The 20,685-nt window shown below is 40.5% G+C and overlaps 2 protein-coding genes across 2 annotated transcripts in view; both read right to left on the bottom strand.

The window, feature by feature from the left end:
- Positions 1–4,542: 4,542 nt before the first annotated feature.
- On the bottom strand, positions 4,543–8,082 carry ptgdsa (prostaglandin D2 synthase a). The gene is made up of 7 exons (XM_020606070.1): positions 7,904–8,082; positions 6,433–6,572; positions 6,206–6,282; positions 5,615–5,725; positions 5,045–5,146; positions 4,902–4,933; positions 4,543–4,796 (listed from the first exon to the last, which is right to left on the bottom strand). Exons 1-6 carry the CDS (start codon positions 7,997–7,999, stop codon positions 4,902–4,904), a joined length of 558 nt encoding a protein of 185 aa, XP_020461726.1. The 5' UTR covers positions 8,000–8,082; the 3' UTR covers positions 4,543–4,796.
- A 5,668-nt stretch (positions 8,083–13,750) lies between these two features.
- slc27a4 (solute carrier family 27 member 4) overlaps positions 13,751–20,685 on the bottom strand; it is a 12,407-nt gene continuing 5,472 nt past the window's right edge. The window contains 11 exon segments of the mRNA XM_020606003.1: positions 13,751–14,122; positions 14,646–14,792; positions 15,743–15,907; positions 15,992–16,129; positions 16,661–16,787; positions 16,881–17,053; positions 17,056–17,077; positions 17,342–17,451; positions 18,114–18,205; positions 18,387–18,456; positions 18,966–19,124. Coding sequence (XP_020461659.1) covers positions 13,965–14,122; positions 14,646–14,792; positions 15,743–15,907; positions 15,992–16,129; positions 16,661–16,787; positions 16,881–17,053; positions 17,056–17,077; positions 17,342–17,451; positions 18,114–18,205; positions 18,387–18,456; positions 18,966–19,124 — 1,361 coding nt within the window. The 3' untranslated portion in view covers positions 13,751–13,964.

Genomic DNA, 20,685 nt, shown 5'->3' with positions numbered 1-20,685 from the left:
GACGGCCAGTTCTAGGAAGGGTTCTGGTCGTCCCAAACGTCTTCCATTTATGGATTATGGAGGCCACTGTGCTCTTTGGAACCTTAAGTGCAGCAGAAATTTTTTTTGTAACCTTGGCCAGATCTGTGCCTTGCCACAATTCTGTCTCTGAGCTCTTCAGGCAGTTCCTTTGACCTCATGATTCTCATTTGCTCTGACGTGCACTGTGAGCTGTAGGGTCTTATATGGACAGGTGTGTGGCTTTCCTAATCACGTTCAATCAGTATAATCAAACACAGCTGGACTCAAATGAAGGTGTAGAACCATCTCAGGGATGATCAGCAGAAATGGACAGCACCTAAGTTAAATATATGAGTGTCACAGCAAAGGGTCTGAATACTTATGACCATGTGATATTTCAGTTTTTCTTTTTTAATACATCTGCAAAAATGTCAAAAATTCTGTGTTTTTCTGTCAATATGGGGTGCTGTGTGTACATTAATGAGGAAAAAAAATGAACTTAAATGATTTTAGCATATGGCTGCAATATAACAAAGAGTGAAAAATTTAAGGGGGTCTGAATACTTTCCGTACCCACTGTATGTTTACATTTGTAGCACACAGGGAGTGTCTGGAATAAACAGAGGGGTGAAAACAGCTGCTGTAAAGTAGATAATCCTACTGACTGGGCACTGTGAGGGGCTAAGGTGCTGACCATGAACTGTAACATCACTGCTTTGCGTCCGGCCGACCATCTGTATTGCAGTTCATTCTACATCTCTGCCTCCTCATTTCCTGTCATCTCTCACTCTAAAATGCCCAAATAAATAAACTATCAATGAAATTTAATATACGATGGCAAAAATTACTCGATAGTTTACAATTGTACACAACACTAGTGCTTCCATTTGATACTATGTTTTTTCTGTGGGGGACAGTGAGCTATGAGAGGAGAATTTAACTAAAGAAGCTATGCAAAGGCAAATTAAACACTTTGTTTTAGACAATGAGGCACTTCTCCTCTCACCTGGTCAAAATTTACCAGAGTCCACAGGTGGCACCACACTGCCTCTGTTTGACCTCATGGGTACAGAAATCTGAACAATAGATATGCAGTACAAGGCACACACAACTGGTGAATGATCAGTCTCAGTATGCATACAGAGCTGTATGGAAGTGTCATTTCAGTGCATCACATTGTGGGGTATGTACCTGTGGCTGAGGAGTGGGCTCTGGCACCTGCTCACCAGGAACACACTCACCTGGGAAACAATTTGAGTGGGAGTTATTGTTTTATTGGAGATGTGTTTCAACCTTAATGCAGTTCATACTGATTGTGAATGAAACCTCACCTGCAAACCAAAATGTAATGCAGCTGCTGTTTTTGCAATGTTATACCTGTGCTATTCCTGCTAGGTCAAGTCAAAATTTCTGCTGTGAGAAAAATTTATGGTATAGGAAAAGGCTACGGCTTTCTGGGAAAACATCATCAAATTATTGCAGTAATGTGACTGCAAGACACAGAAAACATCACAAGAAACAGTGTTTATCTTAGTTTAACAAATTACAGCTGATAGAGCCTGAGAGGAGACCAGGTGCTATCAGTAATCATTAAAGAGCGTGTGTGCATCTGTACCTTTTTTCTGATTCATGATGATGGTGTCATCACTCATTCCATGTTTTCTGACCAGTGTTTTGAAGATGTCAAGCACAGCAGGACTCACACCCATAGTTCGGCCTAAAAAAAGGCAAAATTTCTTTTACACATCTGTATATGGAGTGGAAAACAAACTTTTTGCAAACCTTCACACAAAAGGTAGAACAAATTGACATGCTAATAGAGTCAAGAATTGTCACTCACTGTAAAGCTTGACTATGGTGGTTTTATTAAGCGATGGTTTCTGTGTGCTCAGTAGAAGCATTACTGCATATTCAGTGTAGTTGGTATGAACCACATAGGAATCAACATCTGCTCCGAGCCCTGCAAAAACAGGTTCACAATACTTGGCATAACAGATCTTTAATCTTTAAACACCGTTAATCTTTATGCACCACAACGGCTGCACTTTAGTTTAACTCTAAAAACCTTGTGTGAAAAGTTTGGACAGAATGTACAACTAGATTTAAAAAAAAGATGAAGGAAATGGAGAAACATACAGGCAACATGGTAGAAAAACTGTCCTGGGATGTCAGTCAGAACATAATCTATGGACATCTGCTTACATGAGCCATTCCTACATACAGGTGGACACACACACAAAACATATTACTCTGAGTTTAGTATATTTCCAGCTGTGTGTGTGCTGACATGGGTGTGACTCTGACCTGAAAGTAGCGAATGTCATTGTAAAGTTGCCCTCAGAAGCAACATGATGCAGCTCCACTGCAACAATGACAGGGTTTCCCCTCTTGCGCCGCATATAGTGAGGACAGGTTGAAACTGCTGCTACCTCATACCACTGCCCCATGAACTGCAAGGAACATGGAAATATTTACTGCACATTAAAAATAAATCTATTATTATTTAAAGCATTTGTATATAAAGTTTTGAGGACAATGCTATTGTCTATATGGGCAGCGGTTACGCACAGTGGTTAGTGCCGTTGCCTCACAGCGCGAAGGTTCCGGGTTCGGGCCCCACCTGGGACCTTTCTGTGTAGAGTTTGCATGTTCTCCCCGTGCTTGCGTGGGTACTCTGGCTTCCTCCCACAGTCCAAAGACATGCAGCTTAGGTTGATTGGTGTCTCTAAATTGCCCATAGGAGTGCGTGTGTGTGGTTGTTTGTCTATGTGTTAGCCCTGCGATGGATTGGCGACCTGTCCAGGGTGTACCCCGCCTTCGCCCGATTGCCGGCCGGGATTGGCTCCGCCGCCCCCCCCCCCTGACCCCGCTCAGGGATTAAGCGGTAGAAAATGAATGAATGCTATTGTTTATAGTTTGTACTCCACTGGAACAAAATGTGATACATTCACAAAACAATTATATTCCAATGTCAGCATAAATGATAGTTTCCATCTTCGGTTGAATTGAGCTTGAGGGACACAAAAGGGTCAGTGGAGTCACTGACAATAAAAGATTGTTGGAGAAGAAATAATACTCACCCGGCCCAGATCAAAGTTATCCTGTGCGAAGGTCACCATTTCTGGGAGCGTGGTGACAGTCTGGAGAACCCAGGCTGACCCCAGAAGCAGCAGAGACACTGGATTCACCACTGTCTGCATCCTGTTAGCGTGTCTGTCCACCAGAGGCTCTGACCCTCACCATACAGCTCCTCCTGCCAGCTGCACTCCGAGAGTCACACTTATAGACTGTGAACGTAACTTTTACTAATTCTCTTCCACAACACTCCAGAGAGTGCACGGCGAAAAGAGCAAAGTTCTAACCATATCTTTATCTGCCTTTGTGTGTCTTGGCATGTGTGTGTTTGCACTAAAGTATGTCCTTGTAATTGTGTGCTTGTTGGTCCAGATCATCAGTGAATTGCTGGACTTCAGAATTTGTAGCTCAAACAAAGAACCAATCAATACATGTCAACATTTAACAGCTGATAATTAGTAGAGAAAGAGCAGCGTTACTATCTACCACAGTGTTTCTTTGGCCACATTAAAGTCAAAATGTTCTTAATTAATAAGGCTTTGGAAAAGTTATATAGGTATGGTCCATATTCTTTGTGGATGTGTGTGCATTGAATGCATTGTTTTTATTCACAAATGTGCTTACACTGTGCATGTTTGTGTAAATGTCTATGATCATATAAGTTTATATATGTGACAAGGTACAGACATATTGTTTTTCCTGTTGAAAAATAAGGGTTAAATTTCTTAATTTGACAAGTAGTGACTTTAACCTGATTTCTCACAGCATACTGGACATTTTTCTGCTTTACTGTTTGTATGTTAGATTACACAGCAAGCTTTTGCATTAGCTACCAACCACTATGCAGTACATCACAGAGCTATGAGGTTTGCTTGTTTCAGGACAAGCAAACCAATGTTTAACGAAATCTGTGCTCTGGTGTTAGGGTTAGGCACATGACTCAGGATGCAACAGAAGAACACTGAAATAAATGTGCACCAGTCTTAAAGTTTACTATATGTCAAAACCGTGAAACAACACAATTGATTATATTCATTTGGCTGCAGTGGAAGAAGCACTGTGATCATTTACTTAAGGGCAGTACCACAGTGCAGAAATACTCTGTTACAAGTAAAAGTCCTGCATTCGAAAAAGTAAAAGCATTAGCATCAAAATATACTTAAAGTACCAAAGATCTCATTATGCAAAATTGCCTATTTCAGAAAAAAAAAATTATTGTTATAGGAATATAATTATTGCATTATGTGTATTATTATTATCTCTTTACCTAAAACGGTATTTATTCACAGTATTTGAGAACTTAATTACTTTCCACCAGGGGATTAAAATGCAAAATTTAATTAAACTACTTGCCCACAAAAGTCCAAATATTTGATAGAAGACAAAAACCAAAAGCATAATCACATGGCAACATGGACTTTATATTTAAATAATAGCTCATGATAGCTCATGATAGGCATGCACACATAAAATCTGATAGTAATATTGATTATTTAATAATGTAAAGACAGCAGAGCTATGAAAATGACATGAAATGCCATATACATTTTATCAGCTGTATTAGCTATTTATCATTTTTTGTAGCCAGAATGGTGATGTTTGCAGAAAGAAAGCTCTTTGCAGTACTTCATAGTAAATGCTGGAGAAAGTGGACTGGAAAACGGAGCTGCAGTGGCACATCGGGACACACTGCTTCCTTCATCTCAGGTACATCTGTGTACCTACACGGAGTAACAGAAATTAATTTACATTGACAATTTGTCCCACAGCCCCGGTCTATAATTAACTGCTCTGGTTTTCACAGGTTCCAAAAGAAACAGACCCACCTAACGTTCAGAATCTGCTGGGGGGCAATTTTCTGTTGGCCAGAAAAACACAGACAAGAATTAGGAAACTTCAGGTTCTGTGTCTACATGTCTGTTATAGTGTAGGAATATGTGCAAATATGTATGTCTTCCCCTTGCTTTACCTGCAGGAGGTGGAGTCAAAACAGACTCTCTGGAGAGACCCCGAGACAAAGCAAAGGCTTTAAACTTTTGAATTACATCATTCCTGACTTTTGGAGAGCGACCTGCAAGTAGGTACAGAGAAACACAGAGGCAGGCAGAACAGTACTGACTCTGGAGAGAAGTTAACAGGCCTTATGTTTAGATGTCAAGTATAAAGTGCATGAGCATTTGCCACACTGGGGCACATGCTGCAGTTTTGATCCGCTGTGCCCCATGAAAATGACATATTCAATTTTTTAACAGGCTCCCATATTTGGCAGGGGATTAATTTAGATCAATAACAGCGGGAAAGTATTTGACTTGTTCTAATCCGGAATGTCAAAGCAAAATGCAAGCTGGGGTGCAGCGTTCAGGGTTCGTACACAGCGTGGCTAAGTGAGGGAAGTTCATATAGCACAGTGTATAGCACATTTAATTCATGCAGCAGACATTCAAGAAAAACTACTGTAATTTGAGTAATGGGGGGGCCTGTGCCCCAGTAGAGCTGTATGTCTAGCAACGCCCCTGGTTTGTGCATGCGTGTGTCTCACCATAAAGCGCCACTTGTGTATACTCTATGTTAAACACCTTGTGTTTGAGAACCAGAGCATATTCAGTGTAGTTTGTGTCCACCACTGTGATGTCCTTCACCATGTTGTGGCCTGTCAGAAAACACAGAAGTGACAGACATTATACACACACTAGAACTTAACCTTAGAAAAACTAGAAATGTGATGGATTCTGTAGAGCAATTAGTAAAATCTGTAAATGAGAAGCTATGATTTGGATGACTTAACTTGGTGTGATTTTAAACTAAATTGTTTTGTAGTAATAAAAGAAGATTTCAAACAAAGCGAGTCTAAATAGAACAGATAAAACTGGGTGTACTAAAGGCAGCCAAGTGTATATGAATGAAAATATCTCCAAAACATATGCAATAAATATTTATAATATACAGTACAAACTATCTAGCAGCTATAATAGTTTTTTTTATTTTGAAAAGGGAAAATGTCTAAGTGCTAGTTTTTTTGAGTAAAATTGAGTCACAGATCTTTTCTCTTCTCTTTTTCTCAAATTCAAACCAGAAAATGAGTTCTGTCTTAGGAAGGTGATGATCAGACCCGAAGGGAGCAGAGACTTACGTGTGCTGAAGTAGGTGAACTGTCCAGGGACGGTGGCGTTCTCATACTGGTACAGCTGAGTCTGACAACCTAGGGGTCTGAGGCACAGAGACAAAACACAGTTGTCTCCAGTCTTTTTGATTCACCTGCCTCTTTCTTTCACCCATACTGTATACTTCTGGGGCCACACACTTATGTTGTGTACTATACATGCCCATATATCACCACACTGCCACATGCAGACTCACGTGGCATCCCACATTGTGAGGTTAACGTTGCCATTAGGCAGCGTTGTGATGATGCCCATGGAGGCCTTCACCTTGTCTCTGTAGGGGACAAAACTTGGAGAGTCATAGGCCAGGCCCACACGGTACCACTTCCCTGCAAACTAAACACACACACACACACACACACACACACACACACACACACACACACACACACAAGCACAGAAATTTGTTTACTTATTAAAGATTTTGAGGTGTTTTGTGTGTTTTACTCCCCTAATAATCACTCACTGGTTTACAGAACCTGAAGTATGGCAATATTCTACATTTTTCTTATGTTTATCACAAAGAAAACACCCAAAATAATGTACAAGTCTGATTTCCCTATCTTGTCTCTGGCAGCTCCAAGCCCATCAGTTCTTACTAAAGAAGTAAATCTTTAAAAAAAAAAAAGTGGCCTTATGTTTTTAAAGGATAAAACAGCTGGGCATTAACAGGGGTAAATAGTATCTGGGGACTATTTTCAGCTGCAGATTTACCTAATATTTAAAGGATCAGGAGGGCATATGAGGGACTGACTAAAATACAGTGTACTGCACTGCTCAGCGTCATTGCACTGAAAGATTGTTAAGCAGTGCAACATTAATGTGGGGTCTTTAACAGCCTTTGTTGAGCTCCTTGACTCACAGGTCTTTGCCAGCAATACATGATAGTAGGTTTAATTTATTATTGATTCTGGTTTTTGTGTGAGATTTACTTTTAATAAGAAACATATATAACATCACCTGATATCCTTTACTAACATAAGCATAGCAAAAAAAACAGTCTTACCTAATGGAACGTCTTCCATTTTGCGAGTGTGTGTGTGTTTTTAGAGGTGACAATATTAGCTTTAACAGCCCAAGTGGGAAAGTGAGAGAACAAGCGCTGTATTTGTACCATGTTGCACACTGCTGCTGACCACAGCATGTCCTCACATCTGTACACAGATGTGACATAAAGGTTTCTGTGTTATTCAATATGTAGATTAAACACACCAGATTATCTAGCGACATAATCTGGTGATAAATATGTAGTGATCCCATCGTGGGAATCAAATCTACCACAAAAAACAGAGTGAACGTCTTCCTTTTCTTACGGTGTATTTGCTATGGGAAATGTAAGAATGACCTCTCTCAACCTCTGTGACAAAGCAGGAAAGTGAGGAATTGTATTGATCATAACAATGTCTGATTGACCGGTCAATGCTGGGGTGAGACTTAAACGTATACATGTTTTGTCACTAACTGAGTAGCTGTTCTCAAACTTTGACTAGGCACACACACACTGAAACACAATGTTCCGTCACAAATGGAGCCACCTAATAAACAACAAATAATGCCAGCTCAGTCCCAGAGCTCATTTCACTGAACAAACAAGGACCATTTAAATAGGTTCGTGCTCATAAACATTGTAAAAAAGCTGGATGTGTGAGTACGAGTGTCCGTCTTACTCTCTGCAGATCGAAATCTCTCTGTGGCTTCACGTTTGCCTGCACCATCTTCATGCACAACATCACCATGACAACAGCGGCCGCAGTCGTCCTCATGGCTGCGAGGAGTAAAGAAACAAAGAAGTGTATGGGCCAAAGGATTGGGAGAGGGTATCTGACTCGTGCCTGAAGTGGACTGCAGGCAGTTCAGACAGGTACAGTACAGAGTGGCAAATGTGGCAATGTTTGCTTTTCTCCTGATCCACCCATCTGGTGGTCAACCAATCGTCACTAAGGGTCAGGGAACAGTGATGAAGTGTTGAAGACCTGTGGTTCCAAAGCAACTCAGACTTCCCATATGTACAGAAATAAATCATGCTTATGGTTTATTAGATGCACTGGTTTCAAAAGCTGAAACCAGTACACCAAAATGCAGAAGCTTAGAGATATTAGTAACATCTACAGCTCTAATACTGGTCTTGACGACACAAACAAATAGTGGTGGAAGAAGTATTCAGTGCTTTTCCACCACTGCTAACAGATTACAAGGACACAGCAGTGGCATTCAAAATCATCCAAATTTCTGGAGGAGCACTGTGTTGAAATGAAGTTTGATATTTACATATCAAACAAGACAAGTGTGCACAACTACAGTACAAAATGCTAGTCTTAGATATCGCTCATATTAGAACAAAATAAACTACTAACATTCGATAAGAGAAGTCTCATTTTGAAAGTGTTTTGAAAATTTCAATATTTCTGTCTTTATGAGAATCAATTTCTCAAACTGAAAGTGATTTCTTCCCAAGATGCTCCACAATTTTAGGTTCACTGCCGAGTTTTACTTTGTTCTTTTAAAAGCTCAAAAAAATAAAGATACATTACTTAAATGTCAGCTGGTCATTTCATAGACAAGGCTTTTGAAGATCAAGCAAAAATAGTAACATTTACATGTTTCATTTTAAAATCTAGTTTGCATTTCTAAACCTTGAGGATTATCTTTAGGACTGTAGCTGTAATGGATGTTAAGGCCTGTGCAAATGTCAAAACTAGGTTGAGAACAAGAGGAGTAAATGAATATACAGAGCATACGATCAAAGTTTAAAGTGGGTTTGGAGGGAGGCCTGCTTGCAGGACACAAGAACAACCTGTGGTTTTACAGATGGTTTCATGGAATTCACGTTTCTTCTGAAATTCAAAGTAGCTTTTTGGACATAGTACATTTGCAATTGCAAATTCTTCTTTTTTAAGGTCTAAAATATTAATTTGATTCAACACATGTCCTCAGTGTGCAGGAATCTCTTAACAAGATACTGAGCTCCTCTCTAATGCACCTGCATCAAATATACTGGACGTGTAAGTCCTGCTTTGCTATAGTAATTAAAATACAAACTTCTTCTGCCATTTTAAAGGAGAAGCTTTGGTTGTTGAACTGTCCCAGTCATAAGATTGCATGGATCAAATAATTATGGATATACAATTTTTTATTTTTATATTTTTACAAACATTCAAAATTTTACCTGGAAATTCTCTGAACATAGTTTGTCCACATCAATCCAGATTTCTTCACATGACAATCTGGCATCAGTCATACTATTAGACAATGCTTCAGCAATCAGAGCCCAGGTGAACAATGTAAATACTTTTTATTAATAATGATTTTCCATATGCAGTACTGCTTTTATGCCATTTTCTTGAATACATGACGCATATAGCCAGCCTCCAGTGGACAAGAGGATGCCGGTGTGTGTCTCACACACACAGCACACCTCCCCTACACACTCTGCATAAGCCAAGAGCTGCCATCTGTGCAATGACAATAAAATACAATAATTAGAAAAACCTTTCTCTTACAGGGGCAGATGTGTACAACCTGGTTTCCTTCTCCAGCACTGTTTGATGTTCCTGAGGACACCACAAGGGGGGAAAAGACAAACAAAAAAGGCAGACAGCAGGTCGATCGGAGTGACAGTAAGTGCAGAGACATTATAAAAACGCAATTCTGGTGTGTAATGATGCTCACCATGGACCTCACTGTGCCCTTAGAGGCATTTTGTCTGAGGTCACTTACACTCTGGTTATCTCGACTGATCTCAGTACCAGCTGGGAAGACTGGGGACAGTTAAATGTCTGTGAGACTTTCTCACAGAACTGTTCACTTTGGAGCTCAACTGAATACATTTATACATCAATATGCTGTATATATGCATGTCAGCCTCCATGGACTGACAAAATGTACTATCTGTGGCTACTACGGGCTGACATTAAATGGTTTTAATTTGTTAAATAACATAAAACTACGCAGAGGGACAGGGAAAATGTTCACTTTGTCAGCACATTTTTGGTGCAAAGTTGCTAAAGACACAAGGTGAAGTGACTTTAGCTGAAAATATGCACAGGCTGATTGAGGCTTGTACATCTGTATGGTTTACAGTTTGTGGAAAAACAAATCCACATTTTGAAACATGTAAAGTATAATTTCCATCACACATGAATCTCTACAGTAGTTGTAGTCATATAGGTCCTTCTGTCAGTCATTCAAGGAATGATGATAAAACAAGGGCATGAAACCTGTTTGAGAAAACACTGATGAAGACAGCGCCACCTCTGGTCAAACAGGTGCCCTGCTGCTCCCTACAGGCCTTCAGATGTTTTATGTTTTACTTATCTAGTTTGCTATCTGCTTGTGCTTCTAAAGAATATTTATTAACTAGGAAATGGAAAACTAGCTCTGGGTCAACATTTACAGCTAATGCCGGCCTGGTTCCTAGTGCCAAAGACAGAAAAACAAAACAACAACTGCCATTCGATTGTCTTCCACTCATGAACGAATCCCTTTTTTTATACCAAAATCACATAGCTATAATTTCACACACAGAAAATAAAATGCAAACAAATACAGCAGTGAAACAATCAACGTAGAACTAACAGTTCTTCAGAAATAATAATTTAAACTTATAAAAAAAAGTGAATACGAAAACATCTTATTCAGAGTGCTGTGCTTTGAGGCTGCTAGTCACCCGCCCCCCGGTCATCTGGGTTGGCAAGTGCAACCCTCTGTTTGAAGCATCATAACAGCCTAGCTTTGTTCCCTTGGATACGTACAACAAACTTTACATCACCATCATCACTGGCCACTCATTTACTTTTCAGACATTCAAGAGAACACTTCACACTCATCATTAAAGGATACGTAACCGTGAGACTCAGAGCACAGAGGAAACAGGAGTGAATCTCAGTTTTTGTCAAATGCCTTTGTCAAAACAGGGGAATGACTGGTGAGAGTGACTCTAGCGATCACCGTCAGCAGACTACAGTCGTCAACAGTGTCAGTCAGTGCAAATAAAAACTTTTTAAACATACCGAGAATCACTCTGCAGAAAAAAGGTAGCATAAGCTATAAAACTGGTGGAAAATAAAAGTCCTCCACATTACAGACAAACAACCTGCGTGGCTGTGCTATAGGTGATTTAGGAAGTGGTCAGTTACAAAGGTAAGAAAAAAAAAAAACAGTCCCAGGGTAATGGCAGACTACACACAACACACATGAACAAGAGATTCTTAAAAACAGTTTTGAGTGTGTACATGGAACTTGTTACCAGACCTCCTGAACAGTCCCTCCAATATACCTAAATCGAACACTGAAACTCCACTTAGAAATATCTGAAATATCTGATACAACATGAACCAGACAGTGTAGAGCTCGGTATCTGACAGAGACGGCGATGATCACACAGACGTGCCTGCTCAAAGGGACGGAGGGCTACGATCAGAACGAGAGAAGAAAGAGGGAAGAGGTGGTTTGATGAAAAATACTGGGGTGGTTGGCATAAAGATTTAGAGGTGCTGAGCAAATGGAAACTTGGGATATTACTTTATGTGTATCTATTAGACAAGGCATGGAACAAAGACAGCTTGAAGACAAATTAAAGTTGCAATCAGAACTAAGATTAGAGAAGAAGAGAGGACAGAGTCCTTGAAAATGCCGTCACACCAGTCTCGTAACATTTGGCATTTCGCTCATTGAGACATCAGCACCAGCTTTGCAAGGCTACTATGACAGGGAACATACTGTACGAGACAGATTATAGTCAGTAGAAGCTGAATGAGAAGAGTGAAGCCCAACACAGGGAACCATATGAGACATTAGATGTGGGCCTGTGAATCTTGGGTGTGAACTCACACAGTGCTCTGCTCATGGTGAATGATGCCAATTCATTTTGCTCAAACCTCCAATGACAGCAATGACAAAAAGCACGTCTTCTCTTCTTCGACTGCTCTTTTTCTATACATCCGTCCTACTCCCCGCCCTTGAATCTTTGGATCATTCAGCTCTCCTGAATCTGCAGAACATCCCTTTCTAGCTCCAGAGGATTGCTGAAAACACAAGTTCTCACTGACCAGGTGATTTAGTGCTTCTCTCTTCAATCGAGTCCTCTTCATGTAGGCTTTAGAAGAATAGATACATCTTAAGACAGGCTAAGTCTACTTTTCATGACACAACCTGCACAATACAGCCATGCAACAATCCTGCATGTCAGCTCAGCATCTACACGGAAACAGTCCAGTGCATTTAGCTCAGGGTTGAACCAGTCAGATCACTTTAGTTTGTGTTCCAGCAGCTGATGTAAAATGGAGTCTGCAGCTTCATTTTTGAGGAGTGACAGCTGCCAAAGCACAGATTTGGATACACATAAAGCAAAGAAAAACCTGACACATTTGCACAACAATAAAAGAGAAACATTGTACAAAATATATTACTAAAAACATATTTTCTTAAATATGTAAACAAACACTGCAAACTTATTTGGTGATGTGATGCAGCCATATAGACGGGTGACAAATGAAAGGTAAAACCAAAATAAATTGTAAGCTCACCATATGAAACCAGAACAGCTTCAACCTGGAGAGCGCTGTCTAACACATCAGTCTAAAATCTCACAAAGGAGTTCAGCTGGATTGAGATCAGGTGACTGCGAAGGCCACAGCATACGATTCACATCGTTTTCATACTCAAACATTTAGTGATCCCTCGCGCCCTATAGATGGGGGCACTGTCATCCTGGAAGAGACCGCTAATTTATTCAGGTTTTTGCCTTTAATCTGTCACCGGAGTCGAGTCTCCTGAATTAAATCTGACTCTCTGTTTTATATCAGCTCTTGTGTGGTGCAGCTGATTATTGCTCCGCAAACACTAGAGTCCTATTGCACTTCAGTAAATCTTTCGGCTTCAACCACTGGTCTAACTAGTGGTTAGTTGTCAAAGACTCTCCAAATCCAATCCTTCATATCTTCAGGTGTTTCCTTTATAAAACTGTTAAATGTGTCCTTTCCTCATCTTCAAACCGTAGAGCACAAGTAAAAATGAAGATCAGGAGACCAGAGAGTACAAGTTACACTCAGGCAGCAGAAAGCTGTCACACAGGTTTGTCATTGCTGGCTAATTGTGCAGGTGAAGTCGACAGAAAAAGCTCCAGTCTTTCACATAAACTCACAAATAACAACCAACAAAAAGACAGTTTAGGTCCTCATAGGTCCCTCCACAGTGCCATAACTTGTATACACGGAATCCATGTTCCTCTTTATCATCCATCAGGTTTGTGGTTATGTGCAGTTTCAAGTTTTCGCATTCTGGATATCAGGCAGCTTGTACTCCTCACTACCCCGCCACCCCGCAAGTCATCTGATGGACAGGCGGAGGTTGTTCCAAGGGCTGTGTGTGCTAGGACTGTGCGGCTATGAAAGGTGACTTCAAGTTACCTGGTTACTGGGTTTGTGCCTCTGTGTTTGCTGAGGTAGCGAGAGGAATCGCTGGGGAATTTCAGGAGGGATGGACGGAACAGTGTGTGTCTAAGTCTGCTTTTAGTGATCAAATAGCAAAATGGTTTTGGGAGTACAATGTGTATGTGTATATATGTAAATGTGTTGGCATTTGAGTGTGTATGGCTATTAGTTAACATGTATTTGTGTGTATATGGAGTGAAAGTCACATTCTGCTATCTTGGTCAAACAACACCGTCTTCTTTTCTGTATCTGTGTGTGTCTAGGTGTGCAAGTGCAGATGTAGTGGTCGGCCTAGTCATCACAATTTGTTTTTCCCCGACAGGATGGAGCGGTAAAGCTCCTCATCCAGCTGCACATAGCGCCCTCTGCTGGAATCCAGGAAGTACAGTCTGTCTGACACAGCACTGGGGTCAAAGCCTTCCCGACGCAACTCTGTCTTCTGAAACTTAAATGTTCCTGAAAAAGAGAGCCACAAAGAAATGATGCAGCTATTTCAGTTGTTCTTACTATACCTCTTAGCTTTACAGAATTAGTCTTACTGTTTTAAGAAGCGTTCCCAAACACACCGCTACTCAAATTTTTCTTGCAAAGCATTGTAGTTCTAATGTCATAAGCAATTTTTGCAAACCTTCTACTTCTTGTGCTGCTTTAACTGAAAGTGATGAGATGTTGTTGGTGGATGAGCACTTATAGAAGCAAATGTGGGACAAATTTCCTCTCAGCAGCTGATGAATGTATAAACAGTTTTCTGGTAAAAACTGTTCCTGCATCATTCTACACAGTGGAGCTCAAACATCAAAATGAAGTGACAATAAAAAAAACACACACACACACACACACACACACATTTTTGGGTTGTAGAGGGCTTTCACGTCTCACTCAGAGGTGCTTCAAAAGCATAGGCAATTTTTTTTTAAAACTCCACAGGAGTAAAATCTATATTTACTCTTGCTTATTTGGAAAGAGCAGTTCATTGTACCTGTCTTGTCGACCTCTGGAAGGAAGCGGATGAAGACAGGTCTGGCGTATGGAGGAAGAGCCTTCTCCATGTCCTTCACAAACCTCTCCAGGTCGGTGGTGAGAGATGGATCAGCGATGGCTGCCATTCCAGCTTTTCCCTCGGCTCCTGTGCACACAAAAAACAGGCAAGTCAGAGGTTTAGTCCTGTGAACCACTGGGGTTTAAGGTTCGACAGATACTTGTGTTCATGGAATGAGGCTAAAAATGCTATACAAAACCCTCCTTAAAGCTTATGACTATTAGAGCTGCTTTATGTTGTATGTGAAAAGCACCTTCAGTTCATTCTCTGCAGCTGGACACACATGTTGATACAAATGCTCTGCAGTGCCATTATGCATGGTGGTTCCCTGTGTTTACTTTTATTAAATCACATGCTAATGACACCTGGCTGCTACAAGTTAGCCCCTTACAATACTACACACATCAGACTGGTCTGCTATGACTTTGTATTATGTTGTTTAAGATGATATGTTAGACTTCAGGTGCTCATCAATCATCAGTCATTTATGATGCGAGAGAGTGGAAATCTAACTGAAATCGCAGCAGACTGATGCAGTCATATAAATGCTTCATCAATATGTTTAAAGTTTATTTCTATTCCCTTTGGGAATTAAAAACACTGTCTTATCTAATCACAGTGACTGGAAAGAAGAATTCTGTGATTTGTCTTTTGTGTCACTCAGTCTGCAGAGCCTCATCTACAGCTCAGCTTTATATGCGATGACATTTCAAACTCTATAGAATTCGTTTCAATTCACAACAGGTCAAGAGTAAGCCAGCACACTACAGCTGTAGTAACCATACAGAACGGCTTGCCAAAAATCTATTCAGTATTCCCGTCGTAGCCCTATACACACTGCACTAACCTATTTTGAAAACACAGGTGACAGACATGTTGATTGAGTCCACCCTCGGTATGTTTAAAAAAAATGAAACGTGAAATGGAAGTGATGAAATTTGATGCATATTTTAGACAAATGTAGTGCCAGGAAGGCTTCAAAATAAGAACTTGGGAATGAACCTTTAATCTCATATACGAGTACAGTGTGTTATTACCTGGTACATCCACTCCATACACAACTACATCTTTCATGTGTAGCAGCTTGCTGAGAGTTCCCTCCACCTCGGTCGTAGAGACGTTCTCTCCTTTCCAGCGGAAAGTGTCTCCTGTTCGGTCCTTGAAATACATGTGGCCGTACTTATCCATGATCAACACATCACCTGGTGAGAGGAGGGAAAGATTATCTTAATCACCAGGGAATACAGTGCATAACTCCATAGTTTGTGTGGGTGTTAGTGACTAACCAGAGAGATAAGCGCTGTCTCCCTTCTTAAAGACATTATTAGCAATCTTCTTGTTTGTTGCCGATTGGTTGACATAGCCATCAAACCTCCGAAGAGGGTCATTCTGAATGATCCTGCCTACTAGCTGGCCAGGCTCGCCTAGAAAGGGAGAGAAATTGAAAGAGGGAAAGGTAAAATACAACAGTGTTGATGAATGTGCAACAGGCATTCACATGAATTCAAATGACTATTTGCACAGGATGAAGCGATGAGCTCCATCGGGGGGGGGATTCAGAAAGGAAAAAGACAAAATACCCAGAGTAGTGCTTTTTGGTACATGTACAAGATGATGAACGATGAGTCTTTACATTCTTCTTAACATAACAGGTCATTTTGTTGGATATAGACAAGCACATTAAACAACATTTCTGCATGTGTGCCACCATTAACTAGCTGACTAATTTATTATTGCCAGTGACCGGAAAGAACATGCACCACTGCAAGGTGCCAAAAGTACAGGTTACATGTTCAGCTTTACTTTACTAATAATCAAACATATAAAGTGGATGGAAGCCTGTGAAAAGCTGAGTATTCCTCTGAAGTGTTTTTTCTAGCCTAACAACACCACTCTGTATGTTTAAGCTTGCTAAGGTTACTATGTATAGTTTGATGTGAATAAAGTAAACAGACCAGGTTTACAGGGAATGCAGACACCATCAGGTCCTCTAATGAGCTCCATGGTCTCTTCATCAACCCTCACCAGTCTGATGGGGTAGAAGAAGGGTAGAATCTGACTGTTGAAGCCACACGCTCCGACCTAGAGCACAGACAGAAAATAAATAAATAAATAAAGTTAATCACAAAGCTTTCAGGGTGGTGAGGAAGATGTTGTTGCAGGACACCTTCTCACCTTGTTATCGAAGTTGCCCAGGCTGCAGTTGCACTCTGTAGCTCCATAGAACTCTGCGATCTGCGGGATATTGAAGCGGTTCATGAACTCCTCCCATATGGACTGGCGCAGGCCATTGCCCAGTGCCATGCGCACTCGATGTTGTCGCTCTGTGTCCCGAATTGGCTGGGTCCCGCCTCACCAATGTACTGCACAATCTGGAGTAAGGTGATGGAAAAAAAGATTAGTTTAGAGATGAGACAGGACAGAGGTAAAAATAGAATAATTACTGATTCAATGCCAAGCTCACAATAATGAAAAGGGTTTCACAGAACCTAACTGGGGAATAACATTAAAGCCTGATATTACTTCTGAAGAATGTGACACAAAGATGCCTTTAAAGCAACACCGTGAGACTGCAGTGTGCTCCTCAAATAACTAAATCTGTGGCAGGGGCTTGTAATTGACATCATTAAGCTTACAGTGCAGTTGTATTTGACACAGTCGCCCCAGAAGCGTGAGGCAGAGAACTTCTTTCTGATGACTACTGTCATGCCGTGTATGATACACTGGCCCACACCCACAATGTTTCCTGTGGACACAGAAATATGAGGTGTGAGGGTCATGGAGTACCAGCCTCAACGTGAAAATATAAAAAGACGTCAAGCAAAAACAGACATCATCTCCTTTACATGCCATTCCTCATGTTTTTCTATTGTTAGGATATTTTTTGACTGCACAAGTGAAAAGGTGAAAAAATAGGCAGTACAAAACATGAGAGACTATGAAGTAAACATTAGCATGCCTTTCTTTTTTTACTACTGATTTTAGTAGCTAAACTAAATGAAGAAAAGAACAAATGCGCTTTTTGACATGAGGGAAAAACTGCATATAGCTTTGGACTCTAGTTCAGTTTCCCCTTCAGTACAGGGCAGATCTGAACAATGGGTCTCTGTACAGACTAAAACAACCTCACTGATATGTTTAAGAGGAAGTTGTCTGATCACAAACAAATTCTGGTGTGGCTCATTTGCTAGCATCTAGCCACAGAATAAACTGAGGTTAGACCTGTACAAGCAACAGAGTACTTTTACTTTTTAATGCATTTGGATTTGCTCTAATTTCTTTTTCTTTCTTTTTAACCAAGAGGAAAAAGCAACAAGTCATCCGCTGATTCAGACCAGAGCAAACAAACTATAGGCTTGAAAATGCCCTTTTTCAACTTCAGGTGCACACACACACGTATATTTTTACCTGCAGAATGGTACAGTGGCAGGCAGTCATATAGCACATCATCTGATGTCATCCTAAAGCCATAATACACCAAAGCTGCCATGCGGTAGTACCTGAAAACCAGGGTGGAGTGAGACAAGAGAAGAAAAGTAAAAATAGTAAAGTAAAAGCACCTTGTTTGACAAATTTCTCTTCTACCAGTATTTATACTAGGCATGAAAGCAACATGCATCAACAGAGATAGCAGCAGTAGTTCCTCTGTGTCTGTTAGTAAGCTGCGTGGCTCCTTCCTACCTGCTGTGCACAACAATAGCTGCTTTAGGCATCCCAGTGGTTCCTGACGTGTAGATGTAGAACAGGCGATCTGAAACAGATAACATGATGAGAAGGAGACAAAAAAAAAGTGCAGTGACTGGATTTAGTGGTATTATTGAGCAGTATTTAAAAAAACATAAAAGTCTTGATTATTGTGGATTCAGTTCTCCCTTTGACCCATGTACTGTATATGGGTTGCCTTGAAAACGAGTATATATGATTTAATGATGTGATTTTCCTGACTGTGAATAATCGTTAGGTCCCAGCACTTGTCAGCTGGTCTGTGCTGCCACACTGTTAACAAATGCAAACCAATCACTTTTTGAAACTGCCATGTTGTTTCGGTACAGTAGAAGCAGGTGCTGACATTTCTGACATGAAGTTTTATTACTGATGACCATCTGTTGTTGGTTGCTCAATTACTGTTACACTACAGAACAATATCACCTAAAATTACTTCCAAAAGCACCTTGATAAAACTGACCTGAACTAGTAGCACCTTTAGGAAACTCTGATCCTGACTGGTTATGAGAGATGTGATGTACATGGCGTTCTCACCTGTGAAGCAGCGTTGTGGCTGGCTGGGTAGGTGAGATGGGGCTTTAGCCAGCAGGGGCTCGAGGCACTCTGTTTCCTGTGGGACTCGTTTTGGGTCCCAGTCTCCGGAACAGAACATCTGCACTGCCTTCCCCATTGAACTGTGGACCTCAGATACAGCTATATGAGAGAGAGAGAGAGAGAGAACTGGTTAATTTGTGTAATTGCATTAAATTAGATCAATTTCACAATCCCCAACTGCAAGAGGACTACATGTCGTGGCACATTTAAGCACCACAGCAACAACCATAGCGACAAAGGAGGTAAAGTAAAATAGGTGAGTGGGTTAAAACAACTTACAGTAAGGTGGAAAATGGCAAAGTGAGAGAGAAAGACAAAACAAAAAATGGAAACAAAGTTTCAATGTGTAACAGTAAACAAAGCAGATGGCAGAAAAGGAAACAACAAACTGTAACATCTCCCTAGATTCCCCCTGGAAAAAGAGTGTATCTTAATTTAAAAGCCTTATGTCATGCTGGCTCAGCACTAATGCTGCTGGCCTGACTTCGGCCTGCGCAGGAGCAAAGGGGCTTCATTTCCAATTCCAATCCAATTACTTAAAGGACTAAAGCACATAAAGAATAAAGTCCAGGATCCAATACAAAGACTGTTCCAGCAATCCCAGGATGAACAGCTAAAAAATATTTCACTTGGTAGCTGCTGCAATTAGGGCTTTTCTAATTGGGCAGGGACCCAATAGAGGAAATTAGAATCCATCCATAATTTATGTTTGACCATTCTACTGAGCTGCTGCAATTGTTATGACTAGGGCATAGTCCAAGCAATATAAAGCATGTCTAACATTTCACTCAGGTCAGTAGATTATGCACCATGATGGACAATTATTTCAACTCGCTCCTTCAAAAATACTCAAACACACAAAGGTAATTACGTATGTAACAGTTCATTTAAATCCTGGAATTGTTCATCCAATTGAATTACTAAACAGAAATCGATCACTGCAAACTGAACAGCTGCTTAGTGTTTGTCTATTAGTCAACATTACAGGTATAATGTCAAAGCCACCATTAAATGAAAGGAAGACATGGGGATGGGGATATTTGAGTTTTTTTATGAGCTGTAACTATTACCCATTAAAGCATTGCTCAGATATAAAAAGAATATGACTCAACATGGCTGATGTTAGAATAGAATAGAATAGAATCTTTATTTTCATTGTACACAGTACAACGAAATTGGGTGCAAACCTCAGGTGTAGAGAAAAATGTGTCAGTATGAAAAACAAAAAACTATAAACCACATAAAAATCACACTTATTGCACATTGACAGACATAAACTGCAAAGGTCCATCTCCATATTGACAGGAATAAAATAATTATGTTAAATATGTTAAAAAGCTACAAACAACATTGTAGGGTACAGTACAATGTCACATATTTACTAAGTAATGATAATGACATGATAATGACTACTATAAGCTGAAGACCGTGTATTGTGAGGTGCGGTACAGTGTTGCCCACTTATGAGTTGTCCAGTGCAATTATTGCTTTTGGGTAGAAGCTATTTTTTAATCTGTTTGTCTGTGCCTTGAGACACCTGAAACGTCTGCCTGAAGGTAGCATTTCCATCAGATGATGCCCAGGGTGGGACGAATCCTCCCAGATCTTTTGGGCTTTCTTGAGGCAGCTCGAGTTATAAAGTTCCTCCAAGGAAGGGAGA

This window comes from Monopterus albus, unplaced genomic scaffold (assembly GCF_001952655.1).
Source record: "Monopterus albus unplaced genomic scaffold, M_albus_1.0 scaffold75.1, whole genome shotgun sequence".
In the NCBI taxonomy this organism is placed as follows: Eukaryota; Metazoa; Chordata; class Actinopteri; order Synbranchiformes; family Synbranchidae; genus Monopterus; species Monopterus albus.
This window is presented reverse-complemented; position numbering and strand designations above follow the sequence as displayed.